At 31.9% G+C, this 25,897-nt stretch overlaps 1 protein-coding gene across 1 annotated transcript in view; it reads left to right on the forward strand.

Annotated features, from left to right (window-relative positions):
- LOC148606545 (clustered mitochondria protein homolog) overlaps window positions 1–25,196 on the forward strand; it is a 35,987-nt gene extending 10,791 nt beyond the window's left edge. Inside the window, exons 6-35 of the mRNA XM_088543772.1 lie at window positions 1,213–1,282; window positions 2,103–2,187; window positions 2,602–2,680; window positions 3,296–3,446; window positions 3,682–3,818; window positions 4,231–4,322; window positions 4,847–4,949; window positions 5,399–5,519; window positions 6,634–6,725; window positions 8,198–8,238; window positions 8,589–8,643; window positions 8,965–9,043; window positions 9,419–9,524; window positions 10,570–10,660; window positions 11,126–11,285; window positions 12,248–12,375; window positions 13,587–13,664; window positions 14,175–14,245; window positions 15,006–15,078; window positions 15,813–15,974; window positions 16,363–16,426; window positions 16,659–16,749; window positions 17,126–17,312; window positions 17,757–17,948; window positions 18,338–18,418; window positions 18,748–18,873; window positions 19,614–19,699; window positions 20,137–20,266; window positions 20,471–20,679; window positions 21,857–25,196. Of these exons, the coding sequence (XP_088399898.1) occupies window positions 1,213–1,282; window positions 2,103–2,187; window positions 2,602–2,680; window positions 3,296–3,446; window positions 3,682–3,818; window positions 4,231–4,322; window positions 4,847–4,949; window positions 5,399–5,519; window positions 6,634–6,725; window positions 8,198–8,238; window positions 8,589–8,643; window positions 8,965–9,043; window positions 9,419–9,524; window positions 10,570–10,660; window positions 11,126–11,285; window positions 12,248–12,375; window positions 13,587–13,664; window positions 14,175–14,245; window positions 15,006–15,078; window positions 15,813–15,974; window positions 16,363–16,426; window positions 16,659–16,749; window positions 17,126–17,312; window positions 17,757–17,948; window positions 18,338–18,418; window positions 18,748–18,873; window positions 19,614–19,699; window positions 20,137–20,266; window positions 20,471–20,679; window positions 21,857–22,034 (3,318 nt within the window). The 3' untranslated portion in view covers window positions 22,035–25,196. The remainder of the gene's footprint in view (window positions 1–1,212; window positions 1,283–2,102; window positions 2,188–2,601; window positions 2,681–3,295; window positions 3,447–3,681; window positions 3,819–4,230; window positions 4,323–4,846; window positions 4,950–5,398; window positions 5,520–6,633; window positions 6,726–8,197; window positions 8,239–8,588; window positions 8,644–8,964; window positions 9,044–9,418; window positions 9,525–10,569; window positions 10,661–11,125; window positions 11,286–12,247; window positions 12,376–13,586; window positions 13,665–14,174; window positions 14,246–15,005; window positions 15,079–15,812; window positions 15,975–16,362; window positions 16,427–16,658; window positions 16,750–17,125; window positions 17,313–17,756; window positions 17,949–18,337; window positions 18,419–18,747; window positions 18,874–19,613; window positions 19,700–20,136; window positions 20,267–20,470; window positions 20,680–21,856) is intronic.
- The last annotated feature ends 701 nt before the right edge of the window (window positions 25,197–25,897 follow it).

The raw sequence follows: 25,897 nt of genomic DNA on the forward strand, positions 1-25,897 counted from the left end.
TCACAGAAACTACTTTACAGAATTTAATGAAAGTTGGCATTTTTGTTTTATAGGGTATCCTTAACGAAATGACAGATTTTTGATCACTGAAAAAACATGGCTGCCGTTTCTAAAAATAGGACAATTGGGTCAGACAGCAGATTTTTGCATACATCTCTAAATCTGTTAGGTTTAGCCAATGGCTTTCAATTGCTGAAATGATCCTTATTATAAGGCTTACAAATGTGTCCAATGAATCAAGTGGAGTCAAAATTGTCTAACAAATCCTTGTTAGAGTTATTGCCCTTAAAAAGCAAAAATTTAACCAGGTGAGCGATTCAGGCTCCTGTGAGCCTCTTGTTAATTTCCAGCTATTCAAAAACTTAGTGAAAACACTGTAATACTTAATTTTGGGAAAGCCCCTCAGAGTAAGTCAGTATTTCTGTTAAACAAGTCGCCCCGTGCAGGTCCGGGTGTTAAAAGAATAGGCCTGGAGCAGCGCTAAGCTTGTCATAAAAGGCGACTAAATAGTGCTCAGAACCCTAGCCGGGGGCTAGAGCGCTCTGCCCACAGAGCAACTGGGATGTGTGCCCCAGGTGGTGGAATGGGGTACCCCTGGCGTGTTACATGCTGGGGTTGTCAGGCTATAATACGGAAAACCTGACCGCAAACCATAGTGGTGCACCGTGTTGGGAAAGATGCCACGTTCCTCGCACGTTAAAGAACCCTGCTGTGGTATTCGATAGGAGTAGGAACCTTTGCGCTCCGCCACAGGAGGCTAAATTGCCCGACCTTACCCATACCCCCCTTTTTCCAGTGGCAATCAAAATTTATCGACCATATTATCCTTGTGTCCCATCCTTTTTTTCATTTCATGTTCATTTTATCATCCATTTCATGTTCATCGTCTGAATATAGCTGAAATATTGCTGCTCGGATGTTAAACCCCAACAAACAAACAAACAAACAAACAAGTCATACAGTGATTTTTTTCCGCTATTTAAATCTAGATTTTACCATGATGATTCTTTTTTTACTGTATATTAACTTCGTATTTTGCCAATTTCCACTTTTGCAGACCTCGTAAAATCATCCCTGGTCCTAGAGTTGAAACATATTGCCAAAAATTTTGAATTTTGAGAAGAAATCACTATTCAGATGAACTGTTAATGGGTATTTATGAGTTGATAAGATGACACGTAGTTAATATTGTATCATTTGTCCGACTTTCAGGGCCCCCAGTGTATAAAAGTGTTGACCTATAGTGGATGGAACCCTCCACCTGGTAACAGAAAAATGCATGGTAAGTAGTTAGTACTGCCCTGTCCTCTTCAAAATAAAGTTGGCTTACATTAGAAGTAAAAAATGAAAAGAGCGCACCAGTCATCCGGATACACTTAGACAAATTTATTATTAATCAGATTAGTAGCCCCTTACAACCTCCACCTGGCAACTAGAAAATGCAGGGTTTGTTACTGCAATATTTCCTGAAATACATGAACTAAATATTCACTATATCTTCATACTGTGATGTAATAAAATGTAAGAAATGATATTCATATTTTAAAGTTAATGTAACGGTTTAAAATGCTAATAATTCGATATGTTCATGCTTAGCCTGCAAAATCTTCACAGAATGCAACCAATCATATCAAATATAATTTTTTAAAGGTTTTATTACTTTAAGATACTAAGTGCTCTATTTATTGAAGACAAATGCGTTTATAATGGTTGAAACTGAAAGAATTTTATGTTCAAATCATTTCAGTCATTTTCTTCATCATTGTAATGAAAGCTAGCTTGTTATCATGTGTTCAAATTGACGCCCATCAGTAAAGACAACTTTTAAGTATACTTTTATTTCAGAAACTACTGTATTGTTGCAATTTGTCACATGTCAAAAATGTTTTTTGTTTGTTTTTTTTGTTTTTTGGTTTTCTTTTTTTTTTTAAGAAAAAAATCCACCATTTGTTATGTAAAAATTCTACCAATACAAATTTTAGTATGATATCAAGTCAGTAACATTTACCACAATATTAAAAACATAGTACAAATGGTAGTTATTTTTTTATTTATGGAAATGTTGTGTATGAGATCTTGAAAATTTAAATCTTTCATTGCAGGAGATCTACTTTACTTATATGTTCTCACGCTGGAGGATAAAAAATATCACATAACAGCTTCTACAAGGGGTTTTTATGTTAATCAGTAAGTATCTGGTGCAGTGTTATATTCATTGGATTGTCAAGTTACCAGAAACAAAAAAGAGAGATTCATCACAAAAATTCCCAAATTTGTTCCCAATAGCTTATGTTGTTTTAATGACCCAGAATTCTGAAAGATAACCACTGATTTTGTACAAAAAGAACTAAACGGAAGTAAGTGCTAGTTCTCTCGGAGGAAACTTCTTGTTTCCTAGACATATGTTAAGAATACCTGAATACAAAGAGAAGATGTATAGTTCAGACAATTGCCACAAACGAACCTCAACACATTTACGTGTGATTGAGAAGAGCTCCAAATAATGTCAAACACTTGAGATAACTGACAGATCCATTGACTGCTACAGAAATAACTTGAAATGAAAATTTAACTAAAGTATTTAAAGTATTTTTCTCCCAGGTCGACAGAAGATGAGTTTAACCCAAGAGCAGCTCAACAAAAATATTTGTCACATTCATTGATAGATCTTCTAAACCAGGTTAGTATGTTATAGGGAAGTAGCAGGTATATTTTGGTGTTTCATTAGAATTATATCAGATAACCTGAAAACTTCATGATCTTGAAAGTCTGCCAGTGATTCTAATCTTAGAAGTCAGACGAATAGTCTTTGGATCCTGCAGAGATTTTGACTGGATATACATTGTATTGTGAAAAATGTCGAACATTAAGTTTTCCGCAGACATGTTAGCCAAAAGTGCTTTAGGAAATGTTTCACAGTTACCAACAACACTCATGAGACAAGATATGTTTTAGATTTAGTACCTGGGTGGTTTTCTGTTAATTCTTAAATATTGTGTTAAATATGGAGACATATGTCCTCAGTCAGGAACATGGGATTAGTGACACTCAACTGAATCAAAGCCCTTGTCACTTAATTTGAAAGTATTGCATATAACTTTTTTACTTTAGTAGTGTAACTAGCAAAAAGCAAAGCATATTCGTGGTGATCATCTAAGTGTATTCTGTAAAATATAAATGGGCCAACCAAATTGATAGGACAGGGTCTACTAGATCCTGCAAAGTTGATGGCTAAACAGCATTGAAATAAGATGTGTTATTCTTGTTGATTATATATGTATTTTATACTACACAGGTTAGTCCAGCTTTCAAAAGGAACTTCAGTATCTTATTGAAGAAAAGAGCACAGAAGCATCCATTTGAGAGAATGACTACACCTTACCAAGTATACAGCTGGATGGCTCCCATGCCTGAACACAGCGTAGACTATATCAGAGCTGAGGATGGTAAGGAATTAAATTCTTGGTATATGTGAATGTTATACTTCCACACAACAAGTGATTGGTATATTAGAATCACCTTGTCTGTGTGTCTGTGTTTGAATTTTGCCTCAATTATCATGACTTCTAATGAACGGATTGATTTTGAATTTGGTATTGTGGTTTAATATAGATGGGATACACATAGTTGCAAGCGATTGCGTTACGAGTATTGTGTATCAAATTTGATAATTTATTTCAGCTTTTTCCACAAGACTTGGCTATGAAGAACACATTCCTGGTCAGACAAGAGATTGGAATGAAGAAATCCAGACTACTCGAGAACTACCGCGTAAATCTCTTCCAGAAAGACTCATTCGGGAAAGGGCAATATTTAAAGTAAGTAATTTAAACTAGCATATTAATGGAACTTTTTGTTGACTTGATGAGTTGAATACAAAAATTACCTTGAAACATTAGTGTTAACAAATTTGGATGATGTGAGTTTTCTGCAAATGAAATACAACTAAATTTCTGACATTTATAGCATACCAGCATTTTGTTATCTATAATAGATTTTGAAAAATCTTAAACACAGTAATCCCAAAAAATTAACATTGAAATACCTCAAGTTCTTGAAACATATGATAACCAGAATTCAAGACGTCTTGTTTTGTTTTGTTTTTTTTTCTACAATACAGCTCTTGAGGCTGTTATGAAATGTGATTTGAGATTGTATTTATATGTATCTGGTCTGAAAGAATCCACTCGGTGTATGTTTTTTTTAAAGTTATTCTGGTTTTTTTTCCAGGTACACAGTGACTTTGTGGGTGCTGCTACAAGAGGTGCTATGGCTGTGATTGATGGTAATGTGATGGCAATAAACCCGGGGGAAGACGCTAAGTAAGTTTTTGGTAGGGACAAACTATCAAGATCATCTGCACAGACCATGAGAAATTCGTAGTTCTGTGAAGGACAGTTGTAAAAATGCATTTGGGCCTTTAAAAATTCCAATTGTATCCAGTTACCATAAAAAAAATCTCCATATTATGGTGAGGGCCAGTGAATCAAGAAAGTTACTTTATTTAATTAAAAATTAGACCTATCAATTGTTCCATTCATTCACTGTATGTGGGATCTAACAACATTCCATTATACTTTATTTACTGTGAAGACTTGTCAATTGTTCCATTCATTCACTGTATGTAGGACCTAACACCACTCAATTATACTTTATTTACCCTGAAGACTTGTCAGTTTGTTAGAGCTTTAGTTATGATCAAGGGAAAATTTTAAGTAACTAATATTGTAATTGTTTACTTTCTGATTAGTAATAAAGTGATTTCTATGCATTATTGTGTAACCTTTTTTGGTATTTTGTTTCCACTTCAAGTTTTTTAGTGTACATATTTTATATTTTTCTCCAGGATGCAGATGTTTATATGGAACAACATATTCTTTAGTCTTGGATTTGACGTTAGGGATCATTATAAAGACTTTGGTGGTGATGCTGCTGCATACACTGCTCCAGTAGGTATTCAAAACATTATTTTAAAGAAATTATGGATGAAACAGTAGCAACATCCACCTATGGAGTGTAAACAGCTTAACCATGATTTTAATGAAAAACAAAGGACAAATAATCCCCATCTTGTGCAGTTCTCACTTTTAAACTTCTTTAAACTAGATTTTTCTGCAGTCTTTGGCAAAATTCGTGGATTTTAGTAATATTACATATTTAGTAGATGATCGTCATATTAAGTTAATAGATGTTGTGGGTTCTCCCTTGTTTCTAAGAATGAATAACATCAGAAACATCAGAAACAACTTACATGTATGCATGTGTTTGAAATTATATGGATATCTTAATAGTTAGCATATTTCATGGCCTTTTCTAAAAAACTATATGAAGTTACTAGTATGCTTTCCTTCTGTTTCAGTCGATGTCATATAATAAGATCTGTTCTTTTTTTTTTCAGGGCAATGACTTGCAAGGAGTGAGAGCATATTTCAATGTAGATAATGAAGGACTGTACACGCTGGGTACAGTTGTTGTTGATTACAGAGGATACAGAGTTACTGCTCAGAGTATTATTCCAGGTACTAAAGGCATTATTATTTTTGTCCCACACGAGACACAGTTCGAAAGAAAGGAATCAAAACATTATCAGTCTTGTCTTTTAAAAATGTACATATATTTAGGGTATAGGACAAAAGCCCCAGGATAAAAGCCCCCCCATTTAATAATAAGCTTATTGTAAAAAAAATATATTTATTCTTATTTATTTTTGTGTATTAGGGATTTTTTGTGTATTTTTTTACTTTTTATTTATTTTTTTGTTGTTGTGACTGTTCCAATCAGTATTGCATTTTATTTGTGTTTGTCTTTTTTTTGTGTATTTTTGAATTCTGTTTAGTGTATTTAGGAAGTTTTTGTTTGTATTAAAATGGTTCAATTTCTATGTATGTTTTTTTTTCCAGTTTTGTTTGTTTGTTCTGTTTGTGAATTTTTTATCAATTCTAATCAGTATATTTAGGTAGCTTCTGTCGTGTAATGGTTCAGTTTGTTTTGTTTTTTTTCATGGGTATATTCATTTTATATTTGATATTGTATTTTTTTTTACCAGAATCATTTGAAATTTCATGAATGAAATAAGGAAAGCTGCCAGTAAAACACTTTTAAAAAAGAAAACAAAATGATTATTTTAAGATACATCTCCTTTTTTAAGAGTATATACTTGACAACCGTTATCATTTTATTGATAGAATATTGTCTTAAAAAGAAACACTTTAGAAATTAAATTTCAAATTTTACACTTTCAGCACTAATAGAAATATAATTCATAATTGATAAAAATAATTTTCTCATTGGGGTGGGGGGGGGGTTTTGTCCTGATTCCATATAAATACCAAACAAATAATTTTTTTTTCGCATTATCCTAGTCTGACAATTATAATAAGAGTTTAATTCAGTTGATATACAGAAGAAATACTGACTGAATAAGATGATCAGACATCTGTTTTAAAATGCACTTTTTCAAGTCCAGATTTCATTGTTATGTATAACATGTTTACTCCCACTGGCATCAATTTTCACCTTTTTTTGTTGGCTTCACAAAATCATGAATGGATGATGTTCAGGATCTAGAACTACTCATGGAAATGTCATTATGCTAGCTAATTCACACATTGACTTATTAATTTTCTTTTCCAGGAATTCTGGAAAGAGAGCAGGAACAGTCAGTTATATATGGCTCAATTGACTTTGGAAAGACTGTTGTCACAAACGATAAATATAAAGAATTAGTAAGTACTTGCATGCCTTTTCATATGTTTTAGTTGAGATTCAATAGATGAATTCATTCCAGGAAACAGTGTTTGGGAAGGTTGGACTGCACATTTTTTGATACCTCACCACCCATTGAATTTATATTAAATGTTTATAACAAAGTATTACTATGTATGCCTTGAAATCCCCCCACCCATACCGTTTTTAAAAGATACTATACATTTTTTCCTGGACTAGCCCTTAGCAAAACTGGTATTTACCTTGGTCTATTCCAGTTCAAAGGATAGAAGTCATGGTCAACTCACTGTAAGATACCTATTTAAAGCTAAGTAGTTGCCTCATTTTTAATGTATACCTTATTTTCCGGCTGTAAGTTGATATTTTTTTCAGCAAAGTGTCCGCCTTGACTTATCGTCCTCTTCGACTTATGTAAGGATTTATCAAGAAAAGTGTTCTCAACAATGCATTTCATTAGATTTGTTAAGTTCAATTTTGATTGCTTTAATTTAAAAAATTTTGGTGAACTGCAATCAAGGAAAGCCGTCACTCAAACAGTCAAACCAGCGATTGAATTTGAATATTATTGATCATTGCCACTATCCTTTTATAAATGAATACGATTATGTTAATAAAAACTCTTGAGATTTTCAAACCATTTCATTATAAAAATAAACGCAAGAAGATATGTTAACAACTCCTTTTTTAACTTGGAAAACATAATCAAGTGTTCTGGAGTTATCAGTCCTTTAATATGCAAATTTATACCCATTAACAGTATGTCGTAACACATCCGCACGTGGCTCAAATTATAATTCAATTAAGGTGTTATTTAAATGGCTAATTACCGACCAAATTCGCAGGTAACAATTATTTTTTATTGTATTTCGTAACACCAGATAATATTGTTTACTAATACCGCTCATAATTATGACCAATTCATCAAATGAATATCCTGCTTATTTCACACATGGCTGCCCACATTTGACATGTTTACGATTTCTTACTCCTGATGATCTATGGCTTCAGAGCCATTGACATGCCATTCAATAAAAATAATTGAACTTGCGGACACAGTACACTTTAACAAAAGCAAAGATATTATTTAATTCAGAAATCTTATACTTATTAACATCGCTGGAATAATATGCTGTTGAAAACAAACCGCTCAACTCAGATCTCCACTGACACGTACAATATAAATGCACACATCTGATCCTTGACTTATCTGCCAAATTCAACTTTGCTATGTTTTTTTTGTCAATTTTGGTCAAAGTTAGGCAATTAGACTTATATTCCACATCGACTTATAGTCCGTAAAATACGGTATGCATATTTTTTATCTAGTTTTAAACCAACTTTCTATATTGGTAAGGTTGTTGAGGCTTCAGTTAATACATAATAATTATATACACAACCTTCTTTGTAAGGTTTCTTTTTTCTGTATGTAAAAATGATAAAATTAGTTGCATCATTTTTTATTTACTTTCAGTTGAAGAAAACTTCTAGTCAGTTAAAAATAAGACCACACAAGTAAGTTCTTACAAATGCATAAACTTGCAGAGGTTTTGCATGGAAATTGTATAATTGCCAAAAGTTAATGCTTGAGATACATCTTACAAAATAAAAAATGCATGTAATGTGAGTAATTTGTTTCTCACTGGGTGCCAAAGAGTAGACAATTTTAGTTTTTCCAATTTGCTGAAATTGAGTTTGATACATTTTGATTGTTTTGTTAAACATAGCAGATACATTGTGTACTTAAATTTCTATTGAAGAGTAATTTTACTTTTATTGCTATTTAGAGACAGTAAAAACATGTGTTTCTCATTTTAGTTTTGAATTATGTTGTACTTCAAAATAATGTTTTTACATTTGTATAGGGTCCTAAATGAGAAAGATGAACCTGTAGAATTATACTCATCATTAGAATGTAAGGTAGGTATACTTTATTATCATCAGCTTCCTTCAAAGGCATTTGCTAAGCACTGTGAAGTTTTATTTATTTGCGGATGTAAATAAGTCAATCATAGTCATTACTTGTATGTTTTGCTGCACTTAGACCATTGATTGGTTCTGCTATTTACACATTAATCTGTCATAATTCAATCATATTTCAATAGTGCAAGTGTGGATTTTTCAAAATTTTCAGTAACTAACTTTTTCATTGTACATGTACTTGCATATTATTATGTACAAATATCTCAATACTGGTAACTGTCTATCAAGGGAATAAAAATGTGAACTTTTTTTTTTTAGGGTATTGTTGGCAATGACCAAAGACATTATATACTAGACTTGCTGAGAACCTTCCCTCCAGATCCAAACTTCCTTAAAGGTATGTACTTGTATATTTGTGTATTATCCTAGAAGACTAAATGTTCTTTTGCTTTTTCAGATCTAGATTGTACCATTACACTTCTTTCTACTTACTATTTCAACAATTTTTCCATTTTTGGTTTGCTTAGTAAATCATGCCTGAAATTTCCTAGGATCTTGTTTTATGAACGGACTTCAAAGTGTTACGTTAGTTAAGCATCATAAAATTATTACATATTTATCATTATTTAAAAAAAACAAAAAAACAAAAAAACGTTTTTATTTATACAATAACACTTCAGTTTTCTGAATCACACTCGATATTTTACACAATACATTCTACATACTTCATGTAAAACTTTTCAATATTTGACTGTTCATTCTCCTTCTTTAGTTGATGGAGAGGACCTAAGCAAAACATTAACAGAGATGGGATTTCCACGGTTACACAGACATAAACTAGCCTGTTTACGACAGGAATTAGTAGAAACATTTGTAGAGTAAGTAGTCACTGAAAGTGTAATTAATGTCCCTTAGGCACTAGCCCTGTCCCCAAATCGAGTAAAAAGTTGATGCTTGCTTGTAAAAATTCAATGGAAAGTTTGCTTATTTGCGAAGGAAAGTTTTATGATCTGTGAAAGTAGTGAATTTTTTTTTATTTTTTTTTTGCACAGCCTGCTTACACAGTTCTTTGTTCTGTTTAATTTTGAATTTTTGAACATTTGCCTTTTTGAAGCCCCCTTTTCCATTGTCAGGCTGGTTGGTTTAGCACAATATGTTATTTTGAATAATTAATTTGATGTGTACACAATTTTAATTTTGCTTGTTACAGAGTAATTAAAATATTTTTCAGTTTTCAGTTTTTAGATAAATATGAAGTGAAAATTATACTACAGTCAAACCTCTGTAGCTTGAACTCCAATGGACCATTGAAATGTGTTCAAGTTATCGGGAGTTTGAGATATTGAAGTTCGTATATTTTTGGATTTTTTTTTTCGTTTCTGGTCTGAGTTGGACTTTATCGTTAGAAATTGCTTACTTCCTACGAAGTTGGGTTAGTTCATGGATCTTTTTCAATCACTTTCAGAAGATTATGTTTATTTGTGGGCATTAAATATGCCGTGCTCCCTTTCAAAAACAATCAGAGTTCAAGTTCCTTACTGACTTCGAAACATTCTCGAACTTCAATCAGTACTATGTTAAGATAAAAACTACCTACTTAGTGATGACTAAAATGACACTGATTAATGATAGGTTTTCAGTTTTTCACACCTTTTTATTGCCCAAGCTGGCAAAATAGCTGACGAGTTCGAGTTAGTGAAGGTTATTCTCTAAGATTTATTACCGAACGGACCGACTACTAGTCAGTTCGAGTGTTCAAGAAATCGAAGTTCAAGAAATCCAAGGATATTTATATTGATTATATAGGTGAAAATTTTGGTACTTTGAATTGTGTTCGAGAAATCCTGGGTGTTCGAGCCATCCGAGTTCAAGTGAGTGAAGTTCAACTGTATATAATCTTTACAAAAATTTGTTTCCTTGCAGAACTAGATATGTTGCCTTTGTACGACATGCTGCTTACCAGTTTCAACAGTTACAATTACAGAGACAGAACAAAAAATCAGATGATCTCACTGTAAGTCAAAACATAAAATCTGGCAATCTCACTGTAAATCAGTCTTATAAATAAAGCCAAAAAATTAGCCAATTTATAAAATTTCATTTATAGTGATGGTAAAATGATGAATAATTGTAATTCACAAAAAATGTCTTTTTAACTGTAACACTGCAAGTCATAATTACAGAAACTGAAATTAAAAAAAAATGCAATATCACTGTTGTTGTACCCCCAGTCATTTTTTATGTACATGTAAATAAGTTATTTTTGGCAGAATTTCACGTATTGAAAATCAGATTCAGTAAGGTGCCTGTTGGTCAGGTGGGCAGGGAAATATTTTCATAACACTTTTCTCAGCAACTTCTTATTGATGCCTCTTGATATTTGGTATCCAGCATTAGGTAAGGTCCTGAATTGTTAGATCTAATTTCAGGCTTTTGGGACATATACTTGTGCAATACATATTAGTTTGTTTATTTACAGGAATCAAAGACAGAAGAAAAGAAGAGTATAGAAGTGCCTGTGATAATGAATGGCCATGGTGATGGTCCTCCTGAGAAGGAGGAAAAAGATGATGAAGATATTGAAACTGATGAAGCCAAGAAAATTGTGGAGGCTCTTACTGGCAGTGATAGTCAGACTTGTAAGTTAGCTTTAAAACTTTTTATCTTAGACAAAATTATGCACTAGTTGTCAACATGAAAAAAATTAGTATTTGTATAATCAGATGCTTAAGAAGGTAGACCTAGGGTAAGGGACACAAATCTTACAAATCATTGGAATGTTTGTAATCAGCATTTTACATCGTTCTCATGTAAGCATCAAAGTAACTTGGACTGATTTCACTCTGTTTCAAAGGAAAGCTTGATAGGCTTTGGTGAAATTCAATATGATACAAACATATCACTGATTTCAAGAGTTATGTCCCTTACCTTAGGTCTACCACCTTAATTAGTGCATTGTTAGTGTAAAGGAAGTATGCAGGATCAAAGATAATGATTTAGAGGCGGTCCACAAAGTGATTTTAAGTGTCAGACCAAATGTTGAGTGATCTATTCTATTTGTAGTGATGTACCATTAAGTAAATCATGGTTTGATCCTTGTGGTAGTTATTTTATAGAATCCTTTGCAAGGTTTATAATTTTTCAAGCTTCAGAAAAATGACTTGTAATACATTATATTGTCAGAATGTGAATACACCTTTGAGTTTAATAGTCTTTATTGGAATATTACCATTTGGTCCTTGATGATGAGAACAACCATTCATGACTTTCGTTCTTCTGAGTCAGTTGATGATCATTGTATTCTGAATGGACCTAAGACTAATTAAAACTGACAGAAGCACATCCCTAATCATTTTGTCATTATTTTTTTTAAATGTTGATCACTAAAAAGTACCTGATCACTAAACATACATGTTAGGTAATGCGATGTAGTTTTACATGTACATAGGTTAAGAGGTTAAGCTGGTAATTAACAAAAATAGCTTAATCTTTCAAAACAAGCAAAAACTTAAACCATAATAGTCACAGTCTTGATCAAATTGACAAACACCTATAAGTAATTTTGAGAGTTCTAAATAAATTGCTTTCATTTCTATTTCAGTTGAAGAAAACAGTAAAGAGATTGTAAAGAAAGCCGCCCAGGCTGTAGGATCCCTCAGTGAAACAGAGTTCTGTATCACTTTTAACCCTGATGTATTCCAGTCTCATGTTAAACATGCTGATCCAGAGGTAAGTACTGGAAAATTTTCATTTTTCACATATATTTCTTGACAAATAGCTGCATTGATGGGTGGAGTATTACAGTGAGTGAAATAGTTCACTTCATGACATTAAGTTGGTCTTCCCTTGATCTAATGACGGTTACCTGTTGTACTGGAGATTTGACAAGGACATTTAAACTTTCTGTTATTCCATTAGTACATGTGCATGTATTTGAATCTATGTTTGATGTTCCATTTTTTTAGCTCACCTGGCCAAAGGCCATGTGAGCTATTGCCATCACTTAGCATCCGTCGTCATCATTAACAATGGTACAAAACTCTTCTCCTTTGAAACTACTTGACTGATTAGAACTTGGTATGAATGTTCCTTAGGGTATCCTGCATAGAACTGATGTGGGGATTTTTTGTGTCGTTGAAAAACATGGCCGCGTTACTGAAAATAGAACATAGGGGTCAGACAGTAGATTTTTTAATACATCTCCAAAACCGTTAGGTTTAGCTAATTTCTGACATGAGTTAAAAGTGTTCAGCGTGATGAGATCTATCTCTGGTTAAATTTTGGTTTTAATCCATTAAGCCATGTTGGAGTTATTGTTCTTTTTCAACAATTTTTGCTATTTTTAGTGTTATTTCTTTCAAAAACCTTCTCCTCTGACACTACTTGACCAATTGAAACCAAACTTGGTATGAAAGTTTCTTGTGATATCCTGCAGAGAACTGATTTGGGGATTTTTTATCCATCAAAAAACATGGCCCCCATTACTAAAAATAGAACATAGCGGTCAGACAGTAGTTTTTCGCATATATCTCAAAACCGTTAGGTTTAGCCATATTCTTTCAATTGCTGAAATGATCCTTATTATAAGACCTTCAAAAGTCTTCAGGGATCAAAGTTTTCAGGCAACTCTTTGTAAGAGTTATTGCCTTGAAAGATGAATTTTTTTTTTTAGTTTTCAGTTTCCAGCCAATATCTTGAAACCTATCATAGATAGAAAGAAATTTTCATTTTCTGAAATGATCCTTATGATTAGTCCTACCAAAGTCTTCTTGAGTCAAAATTGTTGGACATCTCCTTGTTAAATTTATTACCCTTGAAAGACAAACTTTAACGAGGTGAGCAATTCAGGCTCCTGGAAGCCTCTTGTTTTCTTTGCTTTTCAGTGACATTATGTTGGATGAGACATTTCTTAATTCCATTAATTTCTTCCTTCCTTATAGGGTGAAACCTACACAAGAGAAAAGAAGTTGGTAAAAGATGCAGCAGAATTCTTAGTCTTACATCAAATTCCATCACTGGTAAGTTTTTTTTTTAAAAGGTGCAAGATGTTTTTCAATTTCAAAGAGATAAAGCTGGTTGTTTGCTGTCATCATAGGTTTTTGTCTCTGATAAGTTCATAATGATGATATTCTATTCTTGACTTTCGTTCTATTGAAGTTCTGATGACCAATTGAAAATCTGAATGAACTGTGGTTACAATATTTTTCATGGTGAACTAATTTACATTATTTTCACAGTAGACAAATAATACCTGCCGAAATCATATTTCATCAGGTGTCCTCAAAACCGTCCAAACGGTATCCATTAAAATGTTTACTTAACAGAATTCACAAAAATCGGTGACTAGAGTTCTAAGAAATACGTCCATTAGACTATGACCTTAGCCATAAAAAGTTCCTTTTTAAAAATACAGGGTGTATATGGTTCTATTGATGAATGAATACTTGATGTAATTTAAATAAAAGAAATTTTCTTAGTCTTCAGTGTATTGGCAAATTAATATTGTGACATTTTGTTGCTAATTCTAGGTTAATGATTGCATGGACCACTCATCATCTCCCATTGATGGCCTTACACTGACAGAAGCCATGCACAATAAGTAAGTTTTTTACCTGTTCAGTAAATGATTGATTGTTTTTCATTGACATTTTCTTTTACAATGCAGTTTTGCATTTTTTATATGTTTATTTGTAAAATTTTGTCAATAATTTTGTCAATATCCCTGCAAAATCATCCCCGTTTATGATTAAAACAGAAAAATTGAAATAAGCTAAACTATCATCACTCTTTGATGACTTTAATTACTATCAGGGAAAAGACAAACAGTTCAGAGTTGCATAACAAATATACCTCTTTGTTACTGGGTATATATAATTGAAAATTTTATTGTTTGTGGACTACCAATTTTGATGGGTTTAGTAAACCAAGAAATTTGGTTCCCAACAAAATGGAAACTTCCAATTTGTTTGTATGGTAGAATTGTCTAATCCATGAATTCAAGAAGCCTCAAACTAATAGTTTTTCCCTTAATGACAAAAATTAATACCCATGAATAAAAGTACTTTCACAGTAGTGTTCTAGAAGTTTTCTGATTTCAAAGGGAGAGGTATGCATGAAAATTTACTTTTCCACAATAGGAATCAACATGCAACATTTATTAATATAACTTAACAGGAGAAAAATTTCATTTCCACATGTAATAAAAAAGGGGGATTCTAAAGCTTTGCATACAATTACATACACTTGAGAAGTTGGACCATTTATTTTCATATGCTTAAAATCGTACATGTATAGGACTGGTATGAAAATAAATGGTTTTTTTTTGTGAATTTCAAAACCAATTAAAATATATTTTTCAGGGGTATAAACATGAGATACTTAGGAAAGGTGGCAGATGTCTTGTCCAAATACTCATCTGTTTCTTATGTATATGTAAGTATATATATAGATAAAGATTGAAAGTTGATGATGTTATAACAACATAGAAGCTTAAGCATTGTTATATGCCACAACAAAACTAATAAAATAGTAGCCTGCCCGCCAACCCAAGACTGGCTTTTTGGCAGGGCTGTCTAATTTTAGCAAAAATCTTTGTAGCCATATAGTAAATATATTGTAAAATTGTATTCAGGACTGGCTAGAATTTGAGTGAGTTTTCTACCCTGTTAGAAAGGCACTTGATGAAGAAATTATAAAATTAAGGGATTTTTTTATATTTTTTTTTTGTCATTTTTTTTTGTTGTTGCTGATGTTATGTTGCAACCTTTTGTTAGATTAATGAGGTACCCAGGGAATTCTTTTTTTTTTTTCACAAGGGAAGCCACCCATAGAAGTTCTATTGATGTTTTGTACTTTACTTGGTATTTTGTGAAGAGACCTGTACCCACCCATATAAAAAGAATAAATACACCTTCCACCAGTCCCTCGTATGTTTTACTGGAACAGCCCTAAGTAAATGTTACCTTGTGGTCCATGATGATGAGAACAACCATACATGACTTTCGTTCTTCTGAGTCAACTGATGATCTCTGTGTTCTGAATGGATCTTTTTAAAAGCATATTTGTGATATGGAAGTAATGAGCTATTAGTCTAATCATTATATTTCAAATAATATTGTTTATTTGTATTGGGGAAATGGTAGTAAGGGATGCCTTCTATCTTTTAGGATATTGTTATAGCACAACTCATTACCAGGGCAGCTAAACATTTGTTCAAGAGTTTTATGCAGGGAGTTGACATGATGAGTCTGTCATCAGCTGTCAGCCATTTCCTCAACTGTTATATTGGTTCTTTCCCATCTCCACATGCTCAGATTACTGCTGAAGAGGTAATTTACAAAATGTTTAAAATACTATGAAAAGACATGTATGATTATTTCATATGGTTGTGAAGGCTTCATTTTACTGTAACTGGTTTTTTGGATGCATTAATGTTTTAAATTCTCAATTGTCCTCTATCATATTATAATGTTCTTCAAAGAAAATATTCACAACAGTTTAATTTTACAGATCATAACAAAAAATTTGCAAAAATATCTACTGGCAAAGTTTTGTGGATTGGTCAGTGTTTTTTGCCTGAATATGCCTTTATTTCCTTGTTTTCTTGTCATTTTAGAAATATTTTAGTTATTTAGTTAACAATAATAAGGACTGGTGTGTAACAATGATGTTTTATTTATGTTTTTTTTTATAGATATGACATTTGTTCTGTTTCAGCTTCAGAGCAAAAAAGCCAGAAGGAAAAACAATAAAAGGAATAAAGCTGTACTGATAAGTATAGGTATATTTTCATTTAGATTTTACTTTCATACAATGCAAAGTCTTGTAGCATATGTAATAAATCATTAAGCTTCTGTATTCTGTTCCCTTGAGGCAAGAAAAAACATGTTTGCAAGCAATCAAATGCAGTAAATAGCCACTTAAATTAATGTTTGTTATTATGCCAAAGTGTGTTGATATGAATTGATACTACTTTCACTTTTGTGTAATATCTATGATATTTTATCTTTTAGATAACACAGAATGGGTGAATGAGACACCTAAAACATTATGGAAAAAACTTGTAGATGAAGTTCAGGATTATTATCAATATACTTTAGACTGGTAGGTTTATTATAAGTGGGTTACAAAATTTCGGAATGTCTGTGGGTTCTTTTATACCTTATGACTTTATAAATGCCCTTCTCTTTGACAGATTTAAATTTATAAGAAGCCACAATCCTACTGTTCTCCCATTGGTACAAAATTATTTGAGGAGGTCTCCATTGAAACTTTTTTTTTTTCATTTTAAGCAGGTTTTAGGATGTTAAAAAGGGGGTGGACACATGGTGTTTATTTCAATATAATGTTAACTAGAGAATATTTTAAATGAACGTGTAATTTGTTTTTAATGTATAAGTAAAACTTACTGAAGTGTGAATTTTACCTAATGGTTGATGATCAATGAAGTGCATAAGTACATTTCATTTTATTCTTCCAGTGATTCAGTAGAAAGTGCCTTAGAGAGGTACAATTTACAGAGAGTATCCCTACTCCGACAGTTCTGTCTGAAGGTTGGAATACAGATCTTACTGAGAGAATACAACCTAGATACCAAGAATAAACAAGTCTTTTATGAAGATGATATTATTAATGTCTTTCCTATTGTCAAAAATATCCATCCGAAGGTTGGTACCATTGTTTGAATTGCCCTGCTTACCAAATAAAGGTTTTTTAATAGGTTTAAAGCCGGTATTTCAAATAGATTACTTGTACGCACGTGCACACAAACACATTTTTTTTATTGCTGTAACAAATAAATATTAAGAAATTTAATGGATAAAAACTTTCAATTACATGTAAAATAGCTTACATACATGTAAGAACATTCTATGTAATCTTTTAGCTTACCAATGTGTAAAAAATAAAATTAACAGCTTTGTAAGTTTGGGAGGGTTTTTTTATTTTTGACTGGTCCCTTAATTCATTTGTTAACAAGTGGATACTGTCATCTTTCTTCAAACTTAATATTTTAATGTAGAAAAAAAATTTGAAACATCAGTCCACTAGAGGACAAGAAAAGTTTCAAATTTCAATTTTAAAAGCACTCAATCTATTCTCACTTATTGCAGGCATCAGATGCTTACCATTTCTTTACAAGTGGACAGAGCAAGATACAACAGGGCATGTTACGAGAGGGCTATGAGCTGATTAGTGAGGCTCTGAATCTGCTCAACAATGTATATGGTCCAATGCATGCTGAGATAGCTGCCTGTCTGAGGCTATTAGCCAGGCTGAATTATATAATGGGAGAATATGGAGAGGTAAGTGAACGTAAGGATTTGATTTTTCTATCTTTTACAAAGTCAAAATTTTACAGCTTTGGTTACTGTTTATTACCACCTGATTATTTCAGCCTCTCTGTTGATTCTCATACATCTTGGTTCTCATTCTTGTGAATTATGTGTAAACTAGAGTTCTAAGAAATGGGAAATACATCCATTAGTCTATGATCTGAGCCATAGAAAGTTCCCTCTAAAAATACAGCATGTGATCATTTTAAGTGTTACACTATGAATTCGGAAAGAAATGAGAAGGTTGATGAGATAAATACATTGAATCCATGTACTTATAGAAACCTTAATTCTTTTATTGACTAGCCTCTGGCTATTTTGAGCAATTCAATAGAATTAACTTCCTTCTTACTTTTCAGGCGATGTCATATCAACAGAGAGCGGTGCTGATGAGTGAGCGAGTTTTAGGTATTGATCATCCCAACACAATCACTGAATATGTAAGTTTTGTGAATAATACTCAGTTGTGTATATATAACTTCTTGCTGTCACTGGTTTTTGTGAATTCTGTTCAGTAAACATATTAATGGACATTGTTTTGGTGGTTTTGAGGACGCCTGATGAAATATGATTTTAGCAGGTATTATTTGTGAATATATTGTAAATTAGTTCACCATGAAAAATGCAGTAACCACAATATGCTACATTTGTAAAACTAAACAAATTTAAATTTACACTTCTATAATTGCGATTATTGATGTACTTCATAGTATGTTATGTTTGGCTATGAAATATGTATGAAATAATACCGTGTTTACTTGTTTTACAGGCACATTTAGCTCTGTATTGTTTTGCCAACAGTCAAGTATCTATAGCATTGAGATTGATGTATAGAACCAGATATTTAGCTTTATTATGTCATGGAGAAAACCACCCTGAAGTAGCCCTTGTAGATGTAAGTAATGTTTATTAGGCATTAAGCAATGTATCATGGTTCAGCAGTTTCTCATTATTGCCTTTAGAATTGCCATTGTGGAATAATATTTTGATTGTCTGTCATGTAATTAATTGGTAATCAGTGTATCTTATAGCAACTCCAAAATACTTGATTCAGTATTTATTATTCTTTGGTACACTGTTTTTTATCATAGAGTTCATGTCATTAATTGTTTACCAGTTTGTTGTTTTAAATCCATGTGAATTTTAAGTATCACTCTTTGTAAGAATCATACAAATTCTGTAATATATGGTACACCCCCAAGAAAGACTGCATATTCTTATTTTTGTTGTTGAGTTGCTTGTAGGTGTATATGATGAAATGTATAATAATTCATGCCAGTCTTTTTTTTCTAAGGAGGTAACTCTCATTGAAAAAAATCTAATGGTTTCTACTGTAAATTAGTGTCATTTACAGAGTTATCTCCCTCAATTTTTAATTCTACAGTACAGTCTATATAATTTATATCTCTTATGAACAAGGGTTCTATGAAAATCTACTTGTTATTTTCTGTTTACTCAAGCCTTTTAAACAAAATATCAAAAATAAAAATATTAGGCTTTCCAACAATGTATCACATTTTGCATGACTCTTAGCTGGAGTACTTTTTAAAAAACACAAGAAAAATAGGGGATCACACATTTAGTGTTGTAGTGCTTTAATATATGCAAGAACAAAATTTTTTTTTTTCATTACAGAGTAACATAGGTTTGATTCTGCATGCTGTAGAAGAATATGACTTATCACTTAGATTTTTAGAACATGCTCTTCAAATCAATACCAAGTAAGTTACTTAATACTATATGGAATATAGTTCTTTTGTGCAGTGAGACTTGATTTAAAGATTTAAAGTAAAACAAACATGTATGAAAATTAAAGCAGCTTGTAACAAAATTTTCATTCTTTATGTATGCAATTGGTTACTTTAGGTAAATAACATGAAGCTACTAGCTAGTTCATATTAACATGAACGTTAATATGTACATAAATGTATGGTATAAAGTATGGTGTTTGTAGGGAATTTTCCCATCAAAATTCCTAAAATAATATGATTCATATAAACATTAAATTTTTATTCCCTGCAAACAAGGAGTAACACTTCAGGCAAAAAATAGTGTAAAAGATGTAAGCCTTAAATTTAAGTAGTTATTAATTTGTAAATACAGCAGAAAGTGTAAGATTAAAGAAATTACCTTCACATTTTATATATTTTCATTACAGATTCCATGGTGCTAAGAGTCTGAAGGTTGCCATGAATTACCATTTAGTTGCCAGAACTCATTCATGTAGAGGTGACTTCAGGGCAGCTTTACAGAGTGAGAAAGAAGCATTTACTATATATAAACACATGGTAGGTTTTATGAAAACATAGAATTTGCATCATCTAGATACATGTAGCAAACAAGATTTCCCAGTTTTATAAACTCTCCTTTAAGCTGATAAAGGGATATCTCTGGAATGTGATTATATGGCTAATTAATTTGTTTCATTAGTAAAAATATTAAGTATATATGTCACTGAATTCTTGAAACATTTTAAAATTGTCTTTTTTCAGCTTGGTGAGGACCATGATAGAACCAAAGAGAGTTCAGAATGTCTGAAGCACTTGACACAGCAAGCTGTCGTGTTCCAGAAAAAGATGAACGAGATATACAAGGGAGAGAAATCCATCACATTCCCACCATTACAGATACAGACGCCCTCTATTGGCAGTGTGCTGGAAACACTCAATGTTGTCAATGGCATTGTCTTTGTGCAAATAAGGTACCAGTTATCGTTTTACTAATATTTCCTCCCTTTCACATCTCGTATAATTGGATCATTCTGTCTATTTGTTGTATAATTTGATCATTCTGTCTATTTGTTGTATAATTGGACCATTTTGTCTATTTGTTGTATAATTGGATCATTCTGTTTATTTGTTGTATAATGGGTATGGATCATTCTGTCTATTTGTTGTATAATTGGATCATTCTGTTGATTTATTTTTGTGGTCTATCCTCATCCACTGATATTTTCCCTTCTTCACAGCTGAGTGAGAAATAAAATAATGGCTGGAAACAGTGAACGTGTGTCATTGCTAATGAAAATATTGATGAAATTATAAGCAAAATAGCCTTAAACAGCTTGTCATTGGTCATCTTTGATTGATTTCTTAAAATGCTGAAAACTCTAGCAAGTTATTGAATCTAGTGTAAAGTATTCTGTAGTTATTTCAGTAAATTGGAATGAGAGGTACCATCAACTACATATCACATTCAAAAATGTCCCATTAAAGATGTTCACTGCTCTGTTAAAGAATAACAGGGACTTCAAAGTGAAATATTTTAGATCTGTCATACTAGAACAATATACTAGATGAAAGAAAAAATGGGTCAGTGTGTTCATTTTTCAGATATTTGAAATTTGGATAGAAAAGAATTTCTCTATATTTTCCTAAAGTTTTGTAGATTTTATCTATTAAAACCACTGAAGAAATAACATGGATTTCAAAAAAAAAAATCAAAATTGGCCAAATAACATTTTAATGTGTGTTTAATGAAAAAAGGAGGGGTCACTGTCCAAAAATATTAATTATATGAAATGGATAAAACCAGAGGAGTCCATGTTTGATGAAAATGGCTGAACACAACCAGTGAACATCCTTAAGACCAGGACTTGAAAAAAAAAGAATGGCCTGTCCTTAAAAGTTTAATCCTCAACACTTTTGTCTGCTGACTAGCATTTATAAGAATTATTCAAAATCATAATAGCAGTAGTGTTGAAGTAGAAGTACTCTAGAGCAAAGTTCAACTTCACAAAAAATATGAACTTGTATATACATGTAGTATTGATGATCATGTGAGATAGAGAAAAAAAATCTGTTAATTTTTAACTGTAATATTGAAATGTGGGAGCTCACTATCACAAATGTATTATATACAAGTATTTTCTGTTACAGCCCTGAAGATATAGAAAGATTCAAGAAGCAAATGTCTCTGAAGTCAGCAGAAAAGAGCAACCAACTAGATGACAATTCTTCTGGTGATAAAATCAAGGAAATCAAAAGTGAATTAGCAAATGGAGTGTTACCTAATGGAGAATCAAATAATAACGAAATGTCTATTGCATTGGACTGAGAAGCTTGATAAGGACATTGTAGGGATCAAAGTACTGAAGGACTCCCAGAACAAATTGAAAGGGAAGATTTGAATTGTGTCAAAGAAATGGAGAAACTTAAATGCCTTTGAATTAGAGACACAACCATTTTCTCAATTTGTATTCCTCTGTGTAATAGTGTGTATAAGTGTGTTTGTGTTCTCCCTTGTTAACTTTCACTGCCCTGTCTTCCTTTGAAAGGACAAGTTCTGAAGATATTTATGAAAATTGTGTGTTCTAAATCACTGTTTCATGATTGTTTATAAATCAAATGTTTAAATTTAGATGTATTAGATTCTGATTTGGATACCCTGGATTCTGATCATGAAACTTGATAAACAATATACAAATGATCATGTTACTTATGAAATGGATCCTAAGATCGGACTTGTGCAAAAATGGCATACTTGTCAACAGACATTCTTGCTTGAAACATTTAAAAGAAATATGCATGTTCTAAGCCAGATGGCGGAGTATATTGATACATGAGAACCTCTTAGAATGACAGCTATTTCCTTATGATGAATTCCAAACTTATCCATAATAAAGAACATATGGTTAGTTCAGTTTATACCATTGCTTTTATGGGGATTTTATAAAATGGGTCAAACATTGGGAAAATGAACTCTTTTTTTTAACATTTACAATTTCTTTGTCTACTGTCATGACTGTTAGTGCTTCACACAATCATTTTTATTAAATTTTGTAAATATGTAAATATATTGTTGTACATAATTTCATAGTGGATGTGTGTGTGTGTTTGTTTGTATATTACATGTATATCTGTAGATTTTGTTTGATCTCAATAATCATGTTGGAAAATTTCTCAAGTATGTTAAAAATTTTTGAAAAAAATCAGGTTTTCAAGGAGAAAAAACACTGACATTATAGATAGTCGCTATTAGGACAACATTCCAAGCCAATTTAGTGCTGTAAATGGTAGTTTACATTTTTTGCTTTTTATGATTTTCACAAAAATTGTTCCATGTTAATGTTTCCAGTAATGACATCACTATGAAATATATTGTGAATACTTAACATTTGACTTTTTGTGAATTTGATAACGTGTATATGTTGCCATTCCTTGTGTATTATTCTTTGCATGAAACCATCTCACCTTATTTTAATTTCCAATGTCACCATAAACATTAAACTTAGGATATTGAACTCTTTATCAACAATAAGTTTGGGATTTGCACTTTCCATCCATTAATCTGTAGGTTTTAGTAGATGCTTGTGTATGTGTGATGCTTAATTTCTACTTATTTAGTGCAAGTCTTTTATTTTAGTATGACGCGTTTGTATGTGTCAAGAGTGGTAGAGTGTAGAGGTTTCCTTCTAATAGTACTACTCTTGATAAGTCTTAGTTACCCAGCCTCAATTAATAGAAATGGAGGGACATATTTTAGCTTCAGATAAGATAGCGTTCTTTATTGTTACATTTACTATGGATGATCACAACTGAAGATAGATGATGGAGTTACATACATGTATATTTGTATTCATTTTGTAATAAGTGGCAGTTTAAACTGATATTTTAGATGTGATAAATTCCATTATTTATCCTGAATTAAAAATTGTGTGTAAAGAAGAAAACTGTTAATTAGTACATGTATAGCTTTAAACGGTATTTGTATAAAACTTGCCAGGGCTTTTTGATGCAATAACAGAATTATTATTTCCACTGCTGCCAATGAAATGTGCTGTTCATTTGTAAAATTATGACATTTCTATCAAGTTAAATGTATGAAAATTATTCTAAGATGAGATAGAATAGGATCAAACAGATAACAGCAGGTGAAACAGTTTATGCAGGGATTAGGGTTTCACTTCCCATGATGAAATGTCCATTACCTGATGAATATTCATAGACAGTTGACAGAATATTTTAAATCTACTAAGTCTAGTTATACCTAAGAAATTTAAAGAAGAAACCAACATAAATGAAGTGAACTATTTTACTTGCTGTAAAAGGAAGGTATTGATTGACAAATAGAAATTCTATGTAGCTGTTAGTGTAACATGCAGTGTACTTAATGTATGAGTGAGGTGTTATAATTTGTCATATATATCATTTAATATATTGTGCCAATACAGTTTTTAGACAGAACAAGATTTATATAATATTGTGTATTGTAAATACAAGTTGTTAGTGTGTGATAGAGAAAGTAGATGTATGGTTTGTTGTTTTGACTTAGTTTTTTTTTTTGATGAGGCATGCTCAGTTGACAGGAAGCTGTTGATACTGTTCAGGGGAAGCAGCTGGCATCATTTTATGTATATGAATTCCATAATCAGTCTTTTACTTTTTCTTTTTCTTGTATACTTTAAATCTTGTGTATTTGCTATAAAATATATTGAAGAAAAAAAAAAAGAAAAAAGTGTGTTTAAAAAAAATGAATTCTGTTAATAGTCCCGTAAGGTAAAGTCTATATCTTTCCATGTCATTTACTGTTTTTTAGTAGAGGTAATTATGTAGATATCGCCCAATTATAAATCAATATTGTTAAATATAAAATAGTTGTCCAGATACACTTTTATATCTTAAATACTGGTGTTAAGTCATTGATCTACTGGCTGTAGGGCTGTTAAGTTATTAGAAGCGAAATATGTGAACTTTGTTAAAATTGAGGGGAACCAAGAGATTTGAAGGAAATTTGCCAAATATGTCTTAATCTGCAAGAGGTTTAATCTAATTGTGTTGAGACTTGACAAACTTGTTACATGGTTAACTCAGTGGAAAGCCCGAAAGCCACTGTTTGCATTTATGACAGCCAATAAATTATATATAAGAAAACAAGTTTGTCTATTACAAAGAAAGAGCAAAAATATATTTAAGCGTTTTATTTTATCTGCTTCAAATTGAAGAATGTATTTGTTTTTTATGCCATTTTTTTTATTCCTGAGATGCCTTCACTATTTCCTTTTGCACTAGTAATTCATCACATTCAGTAGCCCTGTAATACAACGAGTAGCCATCACCTTTCACCATATACTGTGAACCATTTATACTATATGTATTATTTGTTCCTTGTACACTGTCACCAGCTTTGTGTCTGAGCATGTCATCTTTGTTGTGAACACTAATTCAATCCGCATATGGATATAAGATTTTTGAAATAAAATGTTTAAAAACTTAACAATTCTTGTTACTTTCATTTTCAGTGTATGATGGTGATTTTTATACTCCACTACATAAAGTGGTGAGGTCTTATGTGAAACCCTCTGAAAAGTTGTGTGTCCATCCCTCAACATCTTATGTGATACCCTCTGAAAAGTTGTGTGTTCATCCCTCAACGTTTTTTCAGATGATAACTTTTGAAGATATTGAAGGACCTTTTTCAAACTTTGTATAATTATTGAGTTTCATAAAATACAGATTAAGTTTGATTTTCAGTTTGAAATGATTATTAACACAAAAGTTATAGTCATTTTTGGTTGTTTTGCAGCGTGTTGGGTTGGTTGTCATTTAATATCCCATTAGATGCCCTATTTTTATTTGTGTCACATGAAAGCAGAGATCCCCTATCCTATAAAAACATCAGTTTATCTTGTAGTCCTGATTTACCTGATATTCAATTATGATGTCCTTAACAGACTTTGAGACCACAACTGTGGTCGATTTTCGATTGCCATATGAGCAGTACGCAACTTATCGGGTGTGGCTTGTGTGCATAGATTACTGTCCACCTTAATCTTGTAAACAAACATGCGTAACATTCTGATGTGTATCAGCTGTTTTCATTCATTTCAGTAGTGTGAATGAACATCAAATTCATTTTTAATAAAAACATTAAATGTTATGTTTTAGAAAAGTTGTATTATATTCCATAAAAATCACTTT

This window comes from Perna viridis, chromosome 9 (genome assembly GCF_037379345.1).
Source record: "Perna viridis isolate PV_CMFRI_1.1 ecotype Kerala chromosome 9, ASM3737934v1, whole genome shotgun sequence".
Classification (NCBI taxonomy): domain Eukaryota; kingdom Metazoa; phylum Mollusca; class Bivalvia; order Mytilida; family Mytilidae; genus Perna; species Perna viridis.